The 16,409-nt window shown below is 40.8% G+C and overlaps 2 protein-coding genes across 2 annotated transcripts; both read left to right on the top strand.

The window, feature by feature from the left end:
- The first annotated feature begins 103 nt into the window (after nucleotides 1–103).
- LOC146991555 (uncharacterized) lies at nucleotides 104–3,002 on the top strand. The gene is made up of 3 exons (XM_085774430.1): nucleotides 104–253; nucleotides 1,346–1,403; nucleotides 1,516–3,002. Exons 2-3 carry the CDS (start codon nucleotides 1,355–1,357, stop codon nucleotides 2,625–2,627), a joined length of 1,161 nt encoding a protein of 386 aa, XP_085630556.1. The 5' UTR covers nucleotides 104–253; nucleotides 1,346–1,354; the 3' UTR covers nucleotides 2,628–3,002.
- A 1,269-nt stretch (nucleotides 3,003–4,271) lies between these two features.
- cfap52 (cilia and flagella associated protein 52) lies at nucleotides 4,272–16,171 on the top strand. The gene is made up of 14 exons (XM_085774442.1): nucleotides 4,272–4,466; nucleotides 4,982–5,181; nucleotides 5,312–5,448; nucleotides 5,570–5,698; nucleotides 5,857–5,956; nucleotides 6,216–6,332; nucleotides 6,729–6,829; nucleotides 6,999–7,169; nucleotides 8,291–8,439; nucleotides 8,635–8,780; nucleotides 9,300–9,451; nucleotides 10,364–10,466; nucleotides 15,294–15,405; nucleotides 15,746–16,171. Exons 1-14 carry the CDS (start codon nucleotides 4,406–4,408, stop codon nucleotides 15,925–15,927), a joined length of 1,860 nt encoding a protein of 619 aa, XP_085630568.1. The 5' UTR covers nucleotides 4,272–4,405; the 3' UTR covers nucleotides 15,928–16,171.
- Nucleotides 16,172–16,409: the final 238 nt, after the last annotated feature.

Consider the following 16,409-nt stretch of genomic DNA (forward strand, 5'->3'; position numbering starts at 1 on the left):
AAGAAGTGGAGCTGTGCATGAAGTCCATTTTCTGTCTCAAGATTTTGAAGTCCGAATTTACGTGGGGTCTTTGAATGTGTCACGTAAGGGAGCGACGGAGCGACGAGCATCAACCCCTCGGTGCAGCAGCAGACAGTTTGTTCTGCTGCTGCGGGGGCTGGCCAGGCGATGTTAAGGCGTGAAGTAGGCACAGTTTAAAAACGCTGTGGGAAGAAAGATGTGACGACCTTTGCTGTTAAGGATTATTAGAGAGGTGGGACTCAATCTTGCATGCTGTGCTCAATCTTTACCGGTCTGGTTAGCTGACGCCCCAGCGTTAGCTTCGGCTAAGTTAGCTAACGTTACCTAGCTGTTTTTGTGTGCATGCGTGTCCCAGGTAAACACTCACAGTCCATCTGTACAGCCACAGACCTCAGCGATGTCAGAGTTAACGTTAACCATGCAGCTATCGGCGTTTGTCCGCCATGAAGTGGCATCATGACAAGCTCAAGTCAAATACATTTCACCGTAGCTGCACTGACTGGATGTGCAGATGTTGTATACAATACATTATCAGTGTGATTTTTATTTATTTTTTGGTTCGTCACCGGTTACTGTGGGATTCAATGTGCACTCAGATATTGTCAACTGTAATTGACAACCGTTGCCTTTCCTCCTCTGGCCATGTCACTGATTTGCAGTTCGATCCATAAAGTCAGCAGTGTAAATGTCCAAGCAAAGTATCTGTTCGGTGAATCATTCATAATAATAGTATCAATCTCAACAGGCGATGCTGATGTAAATCTCCACAATGGGCCACTGACTGATCCTGCTTTAGAGATGATAGGAATCTGGTAAAGAAAACTACTCGTTGGTCAGAGAAAGACCCCTGCACCCTCTCAGATCTAATTTTAGCTTGACTTAACTCATCTAAACAAAAAATAAACATAATCAGAAGACTTCAAGATAGTATGGCTGGATCTGGATGGCAGTGAAATGAGGCATTTGGAAACAACCCTCCAAAAGGTCATCATAATCCCATAATTGCTGTCACCACCATCATTATTGTCTAGTATTTTATCCATCCACATAACGCCAGCTTTTTTCTTTGCCTACTAAACAAAATATGACACTTAATTTATCAGCCAGTCTACTGCATTGGTCAGTAACATACAGCAGGAAAGCAGAACCACTGATTTTTTTTTTCTTGGTGACAAAAAATCTGAAAGGATTAGTTTTTATGTTGTGTGTTCATGGACAAAATAATCCCCAATTCTGCAGCAATATTAACTCGAAAAACCTAGCTTTAGCTCAACACTGAATCCCTGCTGTATAGTGCTTACATATATTTTCCCCATTTCTACAGGCTGCAGCCATGGGCCCAGACACTGCATCTGTGTCTAAAACAGACTGTTCAGAGGAAAGTAAGTGTTACTCTTTCTATTTCCATGTGTTTTTGGCCAACACATCAATCAATACTGTGAGTTTATGGAGCAAAGTACTCAGCGGATATTGCTTGATGTGATTGTTCCCCAGGCCCTGCAGAAATTATTGTGAAGGCAATCTCGGACTCAGACTCCACTGATGTCTCTACTGAGCCAGAAGACCGTAAACGATTACGGTGCAATATATCAGACAAGTGTTACCCTTGCTCCACCTGTGGCAAAGTATTTGACAGACCATCGAAGCTAGAGAGGCATAGACCTGTGCACACGAGGAAGCCTAAGACTCTTCATCACTGTCAGCATTGTGATAAGAGTTTCACACAACAAGAAAAGCTGATCCGACACCAGAATTGCCACCAGAGGACTAACAAGCACCCATGTCCTGACTGTGGGAAAGTGTTCAACAGGCCTTCAAAGTTAGAAAGGCATAAACTCACTCACTCAAAGAAACCGAAGGTTCCACATCAGTGCTCATACTGCATGAAGACTTTCAGTAAACTTAATAAACTTGTCCGTCACAAGCGAATGCACACTGGAGAGAGGCCTTTCACCTGCTCGGTATGTGGGAAAGGTTTCTCTGAGTCAGGACACTGCAAGGCACACGAAAAAACACACGAGGAGCAGCCAGAAAAACCTCACTGCTGCTCGGACTGTGGGATGCGTTTCTTCAAGGCCTCAGAGCTGCGTCGGCACTTCCGCTCCCACACAGGGGAGAAACCTTTCAGATGCAGCTTGTGTGAGAGCTGCTTCTCCCGTTCAGAGGGACTTAAAAGACACATGAGGAGCCACACAGGGGAAAGACCATACAAATGCATCATCTGTGGGAAAGGATTTTATTCTCGACAGGATATGAATATTCATGGCTTGACCCACTCAGGAGAGAAACCCCATCTCTGCCCTGTGTGTGGTAAAGGCTTCTCGCAGCTGGGCAACATGAAAGAACACGAACAAAATGTTCATATTAAATCAGAGAAGTATATTTGCAATGAATGTGGGGCAACCTTCACACGGTACAAATCACTGACAAAACATCAGCGGACACATACAGGAGAAAGACCCTATCTATGCCTCACCTGTGGTCGCAGGTTTTCGTGGAGCCACTCATTAAGCAGACACCGGAGGACCCATACACACAAACAGATGGCTATGGAAACATCTGCAATGTTAAATGTTGAAGGACACCCTGAGAATCTAAACAGTTAAAAGGAGACGTGCAATGAAAATTGTGCACATTATGTGTACTGAGAACTCAGTTTGAAGCTTTGAAATCATTCACCTTGCTGTTCCCTTTGTTATTTTTCCTCAAAATCCATTTGTCTTCTTCCCATATTTGTTGTTAATCTAATCCAGAGGATATATCTCTGATATTAATATTTATTGAACTTGGCTATTATTATGATTGTGTGCCTAGAATATGCAACGTTTTGTACGTATATGTTCTTTGAATTGGGTGAACACAGATCAGGTGTCTGTTTGAGTACACTGCTGTATATGGGAAAGAGCTGTTCAGATCTCTGTTTTATTTATAAATTGAACATGTTTTAAGCTAATAGAAAGAATATAGGTACATAATTATTCAATATTGACCAAACAACTTTATGATTAGTGAGATACCAGACTCCTCGAGTCTACCACAGAAGGTACTGTACGTAAACAATTTTGTTCATTTTGAAGCATATTAGCAGTGATTCTTTTCTTTGCAGGTCTTAGAACAAAATGTTAGGGTTTGTTTTGATTTGATCAGCCAGTTGCTCTTAAAGGTGTACAGAAATGGCCGTTTGTCCTGTTTGTCGTGCCGAGTTGTCACGAGCTGCAACACGAGTTTACCCGAGTAAGGAAAATGAATTTGATTGGTCGTTATCGAGCGGGCGGGATATTCAAAGCTTGGGGCGAGACCGAGCTCGGTGTGTGTGTGTGCGTGTCTCAGACGTTTGAATGACGGATTACGGATCCAATATCAGTGGCTGATGAATCGTGTACAGGCTGACGTATAATCCGTGCGCCTGCATTACCCAATGTGAAAAAAAAAATACACACTTTAATCCCGGATTTACTCAAAAATAGAATTTTGCACAAAGTTTGGCCTACATCGTCTGAAAGATGAGTTATCATATTAATTTTATAATCCATAGTGGGCTCAAATTCAGTTTTCTTTTCTGTACACCTTTAAATGTCAAACTACACATTTTTTGTACTCATCATTATTTTAAGTGGACCCTCTGAGGATGGTTAATGATATGTAGAGGAGTCCTATGCTACGCTTGTCGTTGCAGGAGTATTATTACCTTGCACCTGTGGGGAGATTACTGATTGCTGTGGCTTTTGGTGGTTTGTACTGTAGAGTGCATCAGCAGTTTTTCTTCTGGCGGGATCTGTGTATCATTAAAACTAATATAAAAGTTATTTTCAGCTTTTTTCCATTTATATAAATGCATACCAAATATGACTAATTGATGTAATCCACTGACTGTGTTGTTACTACAAAGTCAATAGTAGCTTCCTTTAAATAAACACACTGCATTGTAATAGCTACAGCAAGAAAAGCTATTGAAGTTTTTTGTATGTGCTTTTTTCTTTTAATTATTATTGTGCCGCAACCCACTCTGCCATTTGTTGCCTGGTAGAATCATTTTTCACTCAAACTTAGTTTTTTTTTAAACTTTACAGACACCAAAACGTGTCTCGGGTTTGTATTTGTTAATACTTTCCCCCTCTTGTTTCATCCACTTGGCTTGCCAAATAGATGTTTTTAAGTCGCAAGCGTTTTAATTTCCGACGGCACGTGAAGGCAGCGAGGGCATTTCACCAACCAGTGACTGGCCAGCAAAGTGTTGCTAGGTAACGTCTTGTGTTTTGGTTGAGGAACCATAGATACGGGATGACCAACGTTTGTTTTTCTGGCAAACTTCGCTTGTTGATGCAAACACGCCGTGTGGTGCCAATATACTTTTAAACGACACATTTTATTCAGATTTTCTGCCATGGACTCTGAAACTAACAACGTGTCTCAACTTGAACTGGAGGCTGTCATCGGGTTCAATGGTAAATATTGCGTCAAACTTTATTGTCTTTGCTAGATTGCGTGTATTCTATGTCTCTTTATGGTTGTAGAAGTAACTTAGGTTTGGTGACATTTTGATTTTGTTCAAATTTATGGTGCGTTCCAGGCAGGCTTTTTAACCCGTAAGTCACGACTTCAAGTCACCAGTTACGAGTTTGTAGCGTTCCAGGCAAGTTACGAGTTACGAACTGGGAACTGGGAGTAGATCGATCTAGTACGAGTTCACAGGTGGGAAGTTACGAGTTTGACTGTACGTTCTAACGGGTAACCATAGGAACAGGTCGGAAAAATACGAGTTACGGGTTGCCTGGAACGCACCATTAGTTATTAAAATTGGGTTCAGAATCAACTGTCGTGAAGATATAGAAATACCACAACTGCTGCCTTCTCATCCACAATCTGATATAGGAGACAATCCATCATGACCACAGTCTTTCTCTTCTGTCTTTAAAACATGTCGTAGATCTTATTTTATGTCACTCTTGGTTTTCATCAGGACATGTCTTCTCTGGATTGAGAGTCCACCCAGACGGAGAGCACCTCATCTATCCTCTGGGATGCACAGTCATTTTGAAGAGAATCAAAGATGCCAAGCAGGTGTTCCTTCACGGGCACTCAAACAATGTATCATGCATTTCAGTGTCCAAAAGCGGATCATACATTGCCTCTGGACAAGTCAACTTCATGGGCTTTAAGGTAGCTAAAGATATACCGTCTATAAACTATGCAAAGTTAAATCATTTGCACTTAATCCACATTTACTGACATGTGAATTTATTGAAAGTACAGGATGGCAACACAAATATGTATGTGTTTCTTTTTCTAGGCTACAATAATTATCTGGGACTATGCACAGCGAACAATCTATGCTCAGCTGTTGCTTCACAAGGCAAAAGTAGAGGCACTGGCCTTCTCTCCCAATGAAAAATACCTAGTGTCACTTGGAGGTCAGGATGATGGCAGGTGAGGTTTGTTGGTGCTATAAGTTGTGTGTTTTTTTTATTCGGAGGGAAACATGCATGATGTAAATTCCCTCAGTATACTCTCTTATAAAGTATACGGTATGTCTTCTGTGTGTTTTTAGTGTAGTCATATGGAATATTGAGACCAAGCAAGCCATTTGTGGGAGCCCAGCTTCAGCTCACAGTGCTGGACACTGCCTCACTTTGGAGTACTCAAACACAAATGACAACATCTTTGTTACTGCTGGGAGGTGAGTGACTGGTCTTGGAACAGTGCAATCCATGAACACACATTTTACATTATTAAAAGATTTAAAAGCAAATTTACAAAATAAAAAATAAAGGCACATAAGTATGTCTATGTCTCTAGCACTGTCATTTGCAATATCATTTGACTTTTTTTGGCCAGTGGAACATTGCGAGTCTGGGAGCTGGACCTCCCCAACAGGAAGATCAGACCCACGGAGTGTCAGACAGGAAAGCTGAAGAGGATTGTGAAATGTTTAGAGGTACAAGGCCATAATAGTCTTTTCTTCACAGCAGCTTGTTTATTCCGCTCATTTAATTAGTATGCCATTTTGTTTTGAAATCCATCTGAGGTTTACAAAATGACTTGTCAAAAGTGAACAAACAACTGGTGGTACAAGCAGTTGAGGAGATACAACGCTATGAACATTACTAGTAGTTGTGTGCCTGTAGGGCCAAAAGATGTGAAAATAGATTTATTGTTTTTTTCTTTTTCTTTTTTTCATATGTCATATTACACAGATCTCAGAGGATGATAAGCTCATTTTCTGTGGCACTACCAGTGGAGACATCATGAAAATCAACATGAAGACTGGGCTTCTGAGTGACTGTGGTCCAGTTAAAAGCAAATACAGTCAGGTAGGTCAACTTAATTGGGTGCTGTGAAGGTAATTTCAGCTCACTTGCACTCTCCCTGTTAGTCTATATAGAGCTGATATATTCTTGATGGGAATTAATTTAGAGGCTAATCTATTTAATTTTATCTGCAACTGTAAGTTCTCCTTTTGGGCAGATGTACATTCACTACTATTCAGATACTTAAAATTTTAAGTGCGGCAGATTTATGATTATATGATACTTACCTGTACATAAATCAGATGGCTTATAAACATCTGACAAATCTCACCAGATCTTTGTAGATAGAGGATTCTGCATGCATTATCCCTAGCACTCTGAAAAGTGACATTTTATTTGTATATTTTATATAGTAACTTTGTATGACAGTAATTAAAAATGGATGCCTTTTCTATCCAGGGTGTCAATGTGCTAAGGATACTGAAGTCTGGAGATCTGCTTGTTGGTTCTGGATCTGGCACCTTTGCTCTGTGTTCCAAGACTAACTTCAGAACTCTTCAGTAAGTCCTACAATCTGGTAACAATGCATCATGTAAACAGTTCACAAGTTTTTTTTTGCCCACTATGAATACTAATCCAGGCTAACAGTGTAAATGTAAGCACATTTTTCTATGCTCATTTTACAGTGCCTATTATTCCCTCTTTTATCTTTTTCTTGTCTTGCATTAGGGAAGTCCAGCTGGAAAAAGGTGTGACATCTATTGCTATAAGGGGAGACAGTCAAGAATTCTTTGTTGGAACAGAGGCTGCTCAGATATACTGCTTCATTTCCATGGGCTTCAAAGCTGAACTCATATCCACCAGTCACAGCAGTGCTGTCAAGGACGTAGCCATTGTTTTGTAAGTGGGAGACAGACATTTCAGAGAGAGAGATTTAAAGTCATCAGTCACTGATGACTTTAAATCGATTAACTTCATGCCTTTTGGAGATCATTTAATCTTTCACTTGCTTAACTGTTCACATTAACAGAAATTTTGATCAGTGGTGCCTAAACTGTTGCATACCAGTGTATATCTGAGAAATGAAATTAAGATGGATTACACTCCATCTTGCTGTAAAATAATGTATTTGCCTTAGAGGTAAAACAGATAGAGGCACAGCGTTTATGATGATACAAAGTTTAAACTATTGTTTTGTTTTCTACTACATTTTGGAGATAAACTATTTTGTTGAAGTCATGAGAGCATTTTGCCCAGTCCCTACATAACATCAAGGAAATATTTAACAGTAATATATGAAGTAAAATATCAGTTCAGTCATGTATAGGATGATTCAAGTTTGAATTAGCATCTATTCTCTGATTCAGTATTTTCAATCTTTTTGTCAAACCAAACCATCAATGCATTTCAAATCTTCCCAGGCTTAATATGAGGTGGAGGTGGCACCTGAAAACAGGCTACAGCCGAGCAAACGTGTTTATGTTCATCTTGGATTGCTTTGAATTTAGATTCTGACAGTGACAGACAGTTTTTCATTTTAATAACAGCAATTACAACAACATGTAATTCAGCCAGTCAGCATGTTGTAATACCATGTTTGCTCGCTGGCGTTTCCTGTGCTTTCTTCCTAATCGCAAATGCTTCCTTTTCTGAGTAATGTATTATAAAAACAGGTGGTGTGTTTTTGCCGATGGGCTTTCCTAATTTTATATGAACATTGGAAGTGATCATTTTTGAACCTGTAGTCCATATATATTTCATATTGCATGACTTCAGTACCCCATAGTGCTCACTAGAGGGTGACATTTTCATGCTCATCTATGTTAATCTTATTATAAGCTCAGAAAAAACATACTGCTTTTTAAATCTATCATACACTTGGATAATCTATTGAATGCAAAATGATATTGTAAATAATTATATGGACACTTATAGTTGCTTTCAACTCATGTTGCATAATTTTATAAAACGTGGTTATTATCATTATTAATAGGCATTTTTTGGTTTTGTATCTTGGCTAGTGGAACTTCTGAATTATTTGCAACCTGCTCTGAGGAGGACATCAGGTTATGGCACAAAGACAAGCCCAAAGAGCTGCTGCGGATAACTGTACCTAACATGACCTGCAATTCCCTGGACTTCATGGCTGATGGACACAGCATCATCAGTGGTGAGAGTCAGGGAGAGATGTCTGCTAAACAGTCTTTCAACAAAAGAGCAGTTTTTTTTATTCTTAGTGCAAACTGTAGTTTGATCATAATTGCATTTCTCCATTGGTTGGTGTAATGTGTGAACCAGCAATACTTTTTTTTTAAATGACCAACTTTCACTAAAATTATTTTAAATTGATTTCTCTCTCTTTCAGCCTGGGATGATGGTAAGATTCGTGTATTTGCACCGGAAAGTGGTCAGCTAATGCTCGTCATTCACCATGCGCACAGTAAGGGTGTGACAGCCATCGCTGGCACTAGGAGCTGCAAGAGAATCATCAGTGGAGGAGGAGAGGGACAGGTCAGCTGACATGATACACCTCAAACCTGCACATGTTTAAACATGGAGCAGTGTTCAGTGTCCTCTTTAAGGAAGGCAAAGCAACACATTGAAAGTCTACCATCATAATATTAATACCATAATACCAGTGCCCCCCAATTTTTGCAAGATGTCTGCAAGTGTACAAGCAGTCTCCAAGTATAGTAAACAGTTGGCTACACAACACACACTTTTCTGGACTGTTTGTCATCTAAAGAATCTATGCACACAGAAATTGACTGTTGCCAATCCTACCTAACTATTTGTACCCATCCAACCAATTTCATAACTGATAATATAAGAAGACCAAAGTGATGACTTGTGTATTTAAGAACTGCTGTTTTAAATACTGCATACTGTGGAAGAACTTTGTCTCCATAATTACACGATTGCATTGAAAATCACTGAAAAGAATATGAGAGAGTATTCTAATTACACAGCCCATGCATTAAGCATTATACATCCTGTGAGCCTAAATGACTTTGGGCTCACCTGTTGTAGGTGCGTGTGTGGGAGCTGCTGCCAAATGGCCATCGGCTGCTGAAGACCATGAAAGAGCACAAAGCCACTGTTGCCTCTATTAAAATCAAGAGTGATGACAAAGAGTGTGTTTCGGCCAGCGCTGATGGTGCCTGCATCATCTGGGACATAGTGTGAGTAGCCCATCTGCTTACCCAAACACTTTCTGTGAACTCCAGAGCACAAGGCGAGAACATAAACACACACATTTCACACTGCACACATCTAGCCAGATTTTTTGTATGATTAATGAAAAAATTTTCTCTTGTGAGTGTCTCACTTCTACTTCATTATCTAATTCAGCCCACAACCTCAAGGTGGATAAATCATAGATTTAACTTTTCTGACTCTGGACTGGTTTTGTTTTGCTGAGAGCAGGTGAATTGAATGCTTTTTGACTCAAAACATTAAATAATCACATTAATCCAACAGAAAAATACTGTTCATAATTGCTGATGACATGCGTAGCCACCAGACAGAAAATGGCAGTGGAATGTAGAGAGCTCTGTCTTGCGGTCTGAGATGTAATGAAAGAGAAACACTTGGTGTCTGGCTAGTACTGAAGGAATAAAAAGAAATCCAGTGCATTCTTTATAAAGAAAGCTTAAAATCCTGTAATCCTTCGGTTTCTTCTGTGAGGAGAATAAAACCTTTAAAAACTCTGACGGTGGTCGTGCTTTTTAACTGTCTATCCTCTTCAGTGAATAAATCTGTGGATTAAAGGGTAGCTTGGATTTCCTTTTATGGTAAGATTACTAATAATCAGATGTTGAAAAGAATACTAAACAAGAGCCTAAATTAATCTATATTGGCACCCTGTGTGTACATGTTTGATTGCACATGAGTGCGCAATGCATTCAGTCATTTTTTGTGGTTTATTACATTATACAGATTGCTCCATGAGACTTTATTTTCTTGAAATAAAAAAAAAAGATTATTGCATTAAACTGCACTGGGCAATGAGAGCACCTCCAGCTCATATTTTTCATATTTACTGTGAAACTTTCTCTCCTCTCTCATTTCCTCTCCTCTGTCTCCTCCTGTAGGAGATTTGTGAGTCTTCAGATGGTGATTGCTAACACACTGTTCAGGACGGTGTGCTACCACTCTGATGAATACCAGGTCATTACCAGTGGCACTGACAGAAAGGTACGTTTTGAATTCACCAATACTTAAAGCTGTAAAGAAAAGAAATTTGAATTTGAGCCCACTGTGGGTCCTAACATTAGTGTAATAACTCATCTATCAGATGATGTAGGCCAAACTTTGTGCAAAATTCTATTTTTGAGTAAATCCGGGATGAAAGTGTGGTATTTTTTTTCACATTGGATAATGCAGACGCACGGATTATACGTCAGCCTGCTCACGATTCATCAGCCACTGATATTGGATCCGTCATCCGTCAATCAAACGTCTGAGACAACACCGAGCTCGGTCTCGCCCCAGGCATTGAATATCCCGCCCGCTCGATAATGACCAATCAAATTTGTTTTCCTTACTCGGGGAAACTTGTGCGGCAGTTTGTGGAAACTCGACGTGACAAACAGGACAAACGGCCATTTCTGAACACCTTTAAAGAGGAACTAAGCTGGATTTCTCCCGTGGCTATGCTACATTTTTAACTTCATTAAAAAGCTCCGGAGTAATTGTGAACTGAGGTGTAACTACATGACTTGCGACTTGTTACGAGTGACAACGGAGGCTCTCTGCCTTCACCTGGCGTCTCATGGCTGAAAACCAACCTAAAGTTTTTTGCAAGTGATCGGACAGTGTGCGGGAGACCCCTTTTTTTCCTTTTTTTTTTCCTTTGAAAACCAACCTTGCAACATCAGTGTAGTACCTGGCCACCGCCCCGGTGTCCCAGCTCTCGTCTCTGCACACTGCGACACAAACGCGCTTCGTAACCCGTAATGTTTTGTTCATGACGGTCAAGACTACACAAACATCGTATATGTTATGTAACGTTATCCACCGCTCGCATTTATTGATTTTTCTCCTGCACATGGGCGAGAGGAGCGTAACCAAAACAGCGGAAAAGCGAGCGGACTTGCATAGTTCCCCTTTAACTTTTTCACCTACTGTAGTACCAGTAATCTCAGAAATCCCCCCTTGTGTCTTTACTTTTTTGACTGGTTTGTCTTGGTTGGTTGTATACACTGGCATTAGAGTTGGTTAGTGAAGAGTTCCCTTCGATTCTTGGCTCAGCAAGTCATGCCTCACAGGAAAAATGAAGTGATTGTAATGACTGAAAATCCCTCAGGGTGCAAAGAGACTGACATTGTCACAGCAGTGATAATCCTGAATGTCTTCATTGTGCTGTTATTGTTTTTATAATCTTCTCTCATTGAACATGAACGAAAAACCTGTCGCTCTGGTCAGATCAGCACAGAGGAAAACTGAAACCTTGCACAATCACACGGTCGTCACTATGTCAAAAACACTCTGCCCTTTATGTCTGTTATGTCATGATCAACTGCACTACATATTTAGCTAAGGTCAGGAGTTCACACTAGCAGAATGAAATGCTTGTTTCCTTGATTGTGCACTTCATCCATACTCCTTGAACCAAGTCGTACACTAGACCCATATTGTTGCCTCCCCTCTGCATGCTGAGAGGTGAGGACAAGTTGTGCTAATTAACACAGCACTGTGGATGTGCTGAGAGAGAGAGAGAGAGAGAGAGAGAGAGAGAGAGAGAGAGAGAGAAGGAGGGATTCATGGAAGGGGTTAGAGAATAGAGATAGAGTGCTGTGGTGTTCGTGCCTTCCTGCGGATGTGCCTATGCCACCCAAGTGCCAGCCAGATCCACCATCTGCTCATCCCAGGACAGAGGCGCTCTGTCTGGAGGAACAAATACCAATGCTCTCTCTCTTTCCTCTCCTTACCCCAACCCTCCATCACACCCCAGCATGCCTCTGTGAGTAAATTCAGAGTGAGTACACCAATAGAGCTGAAAGAAAGAGTGAAGGGAAAGATGAAAAAATGAGAAAGGGGAGTGGAGGGTCAGGGAGAGGTTGTTTTAAAAAAGAAGACTTTGTTAAAGGTGATGATTCTTCTTTCCATGTTACCCTTGCAGCAGTATATGAGTTTAGTGATAAGCTGTGATAACGAGTAACTTTGTGTTGCTCATTTTGAGGGAATATTTAAAGGTACAATATGTAAGAATGTGGCCAACAACGGTTGCTGCAGTCAAATTCAAAACACAGCGATCTGGTTTTTTTCTCCCTGCCGTAGTGGCAGCTCAGTGGAAGCAGACTGAGGCTGAAATGCCACTGACGCTGCGTGACTAGGAGAGAGGGCTAGGTGGCGCAACATGTAAACATGTAAATTCAAAACATAAACATGATTTGCCGTCTCCAAAAAAAGATTTTTAATGCGAATACTCTGGCTGTACTATTGTTGTTGGTGAGTTCATCATGTTATATGAACATTATTCCTGAGTCTCTGTGAAATATTAGGAGGATTTTACGGCCAGTTGCTTTAGATTTCTTACATACTGTACCTTTAAGGATCTATTAGCCACATATTCCTGATGTTTATCCGAGGTTTGGTTCCTGAGGGGGCATCCTGGGGTGTTCCTAGGCCAGATTAGATTTATAATAATCTTTCCAAGGTGCTCTGGGTCTAGCCTGAGGCTTCCTACCAGTTGGACGTGCCCCGGGGGAACCCCCAATGGAAGACACCAAGGAAGCATCGTAACAACTTTCAATGTCCTGGAGACTTGGATATGCTGGCCCTCATCCCAAACACTTCACACTCTCTTTACACCCTCAGGCAAAGCCAACAGTATACCACATCGTTTGCTATTGGAAGGGAGGGAGTTGGGACGCACCCAAACCTGGATGTGAGCCTCCTCCCTATGGCTTCCCCTTTGAAACCCTGTCCATGACAATCACACAGTTGAGACAAGGGACAACCCTGGCAGAGGCCAACATACAGTATCAGAAATATGTTTCCAGGGTTGCATCAGTCAAGACAACCACACAATGTCCAGAGGCTTTAGTACCACAGGGCAAGTCTCACTCACACCAGGCACCTTGCCCACCTCTCCTCTGATAGGGATAGGAGCAAGGCTTCTCCTGAGTCTTCAGGATCTGTCTCCTTCAGAGTTCATGTTTGTTGGGTTCAGGAGTTCCTAAAAGTTCTCCTATTGCACTCTCAGGTTTTACCATCTGTTAACGGAGAGCCTTAATGATGCAGTTTCTCTTGCTGGGGCGGCTGCACTCAGGTCTTCCTTGGTTACAAGTCGTACAGTATCAACAGTGGGCCTGACATCTCTGACCTGCTGTTGCTTGCCACATATAATTAATTTACTCGATGGCCCAATGTCATGGCTGTGGACCGGTTTCCCTGGCTGAGGGGGAGGGAACACAGATGGGCCAAGACAACTCACACAGGTGGGAGTCTCTAATAAGCTGCTGAAACGGGATGAGGAAGGAGAGAGAGGTCGTGACTGTGGCAAAGAGGAAGAGATGGAAGATGAAATGGAGAAGAATAAGGAGGTCGCAATAAGTCTTGTCACACGAAGATATACAGAACACTATTGTTTTCATATATGCTAAGAGAATCTACTTGTTTTTTTGGAGGTGCAACTTGTTTGGTGTTTGCTGTAAAAATTGCTTAAATGGTCTGATGTTGGCAAACTCAGACACCTCAGCTGGATGACTGCATAATCTGTGCAGCTGTTAGCTTTACATTCAGACTATTTGGGGTTCATAATGAGCCAGTTTCCCCTCTGGTGTTTTCTGCCGTTATCTTTTGCAATGTTATTTTGTGGAAATATTAATATAAGCAAGTTATTTTATCTGAATAAGCCAATCTTATACAGAGCAACACTGTAGACTCAAGTGACCCCCACAGAAATGTTCCTGCAGCTTAAAAGGGCAGCTTATTGCTTTGAGAATCACTTTGCAGCTCTGAAATTATGAATAACATTTTTTTTGCTGAGACTTTTGTTCCTCCCTCACTCCAAAATAACCAATGATATTTGATATGTCTGTGGGAGACATTTTTACTCCTGTAATGCATTACAGACATGAGTCTGTGCAGAGAAATGAAATCCTGTCTCAGATGCCATTATCACAAATGTTAGGTTTATTCCGAGCAGCTCCATGTAACATGAACTTTTCCTTTTACACCATATATCATGCTCCATATACTTCAATTCAAGTTAAGTCGAGAGCAAACTTCTGAATACTTTGTATTGGCATAATCATCGTCAGGCTATGTATAGATTTTCAAATCACTGGATTTTTAAATTTGGTGTGTAGTGCCTTTAACACTTGATGGACTGTTTCCAATCTGTTTATTCTGTGTTTTCTAACTTTGTAATGGCTTCCTGGCCTTTAAAGCACACACCGGGACTGAGATCAGTGACAAAGTGTGCCACTAAACTTTATTAGAGACTCGTTCACACGGGACACCTCAGATAGATTTTAATGATCTGATCCATCTGGCCCCTCATTTACCGTGCTTTTAAGATCCTATCAACGTGGTCATATAAATAACTACAAAGAGCCCTTGTTGATGTGTGGCACTGTGATGTTTCTGCAGTGTCTGCTATAAATAACTATAGCTAACAAGTGCCTTTTGTGAGACTTGATACCTCGGCAGTTGTTAGGCCCTTGAGATGATTATATCTCATTTAAATCAGCAAACAGTAGTTTCAGGCGTGGTGTGTGACAGGTTCATAGAATCTAACCATAGACCTGCTCATTAACTCACAGAGTAAGAATAATAACACAGTAAAGGTAATAGCTCGAGGTCACATATTGCATATTACAGAATATGTATAATGAAGTATTAACACCTCATCTACTGTATGAGTAAAGAAAGGAGGCTCTACAATATCAGCATGACTGTACCATGTGTGTCTCTCTCCCTCTTGACATTGTGTCTTCCACAAACAAAACCAATGATGAACGTGCAGCATCTGCAACTACATTATGTTGCTTTGTGTGTTATTGTCTTTCTCAGGTGGTCTACTGGGATGTGTATGACGGCTCTGCCATCAGAGAAGTGGAAGCCTCACCGTCTGGGGCCATCAACGGCTTGCACATCTCACAGGACGGCAAATATTTTGTGACAGGTATGGCCCATTATGCGATCCGCCACTTGATAACCCAGATCGTTTTTTGTGATTTTCCCCATCAATATTATTCAACCAAAAGTGAGAGAGAATTTCTTTGATATATGATCATTCATCATAAAGATTGCAACTAACCCTGTTTTTTTGGTGATGATGGTGTTATTCAGATGACACATTATCTTTTTTGTATATATAATTATTTCAAACAGGACTTTTTAGTGACAGAAATGTATGCTTTGCTACGTGTGAGTGTCTTCAACTCTTCAGAGCCTTGGCCCAGTGCATGCTCTGCTAAGATTTCTCTAACTGTATTGTTGCATTTTTCACCTTTTCCTGGCAGGTGGAGATGACAAACTAGTGAAGGTGTGGGATTACATGGGAGGTGTAGTGACCCACATAGGGATGGCTCATGGTGGCAGTATCACCAGCATCAAGATCTGCTCCAACAACCGCATCTTAGTCAGCACCAGTGCAGATGGAGCTATTCTACGGTGGAGGTTCCCTCATCCATCTTTCTCATAATTTTACACTCCTGAAATTAATTTCCAACTCCTCCTTTATCTCTCTTCTGACTCATGAGATTTCAGTAATCTTACATTAACATTGAAGACGATGTTTCCATACTGACGGAAGGAAATGAAATGAAATAAAAATGAATGTAAATGTCAATAAATGTAATCTGATGAAGCTTCAGTGAATAGATACAGTTGTTACCTTTCGGCAGCAAAAGGATTTCATAGACATAAGTGAAAAGATGACACTTCTTAAGCGCTGTATTTTCATGTGGTTATTCCCCCAGGAGTTGACCAGATGGGAAATCAATAAAATGACACCTTGAACGAACAGAAAGTTACACATCAAACCCCAAGAAACTATATTTTTCACACAAGTCTGCATTACAATGTACTTCTTTAGATGTTTTGAGAGCAGGAGAGTTAATTGTTTACAACATATACTCCCTCAATGCCAATTAAACCTAGAAAATTAGGTATACAGAACAATAA

This window comes from Trachurus japonicus, chromosome 1, assembly GCF_045865225.1.
Source record: "Trachurus japonicus isolate A0001 chromosome 1, Traja_1.0".
NCBI lineage: Eukaryota > Metazoa > Chordata > Actinopteri > Carangiformes > Carangidae > Trachurus > Trachurus japonicus.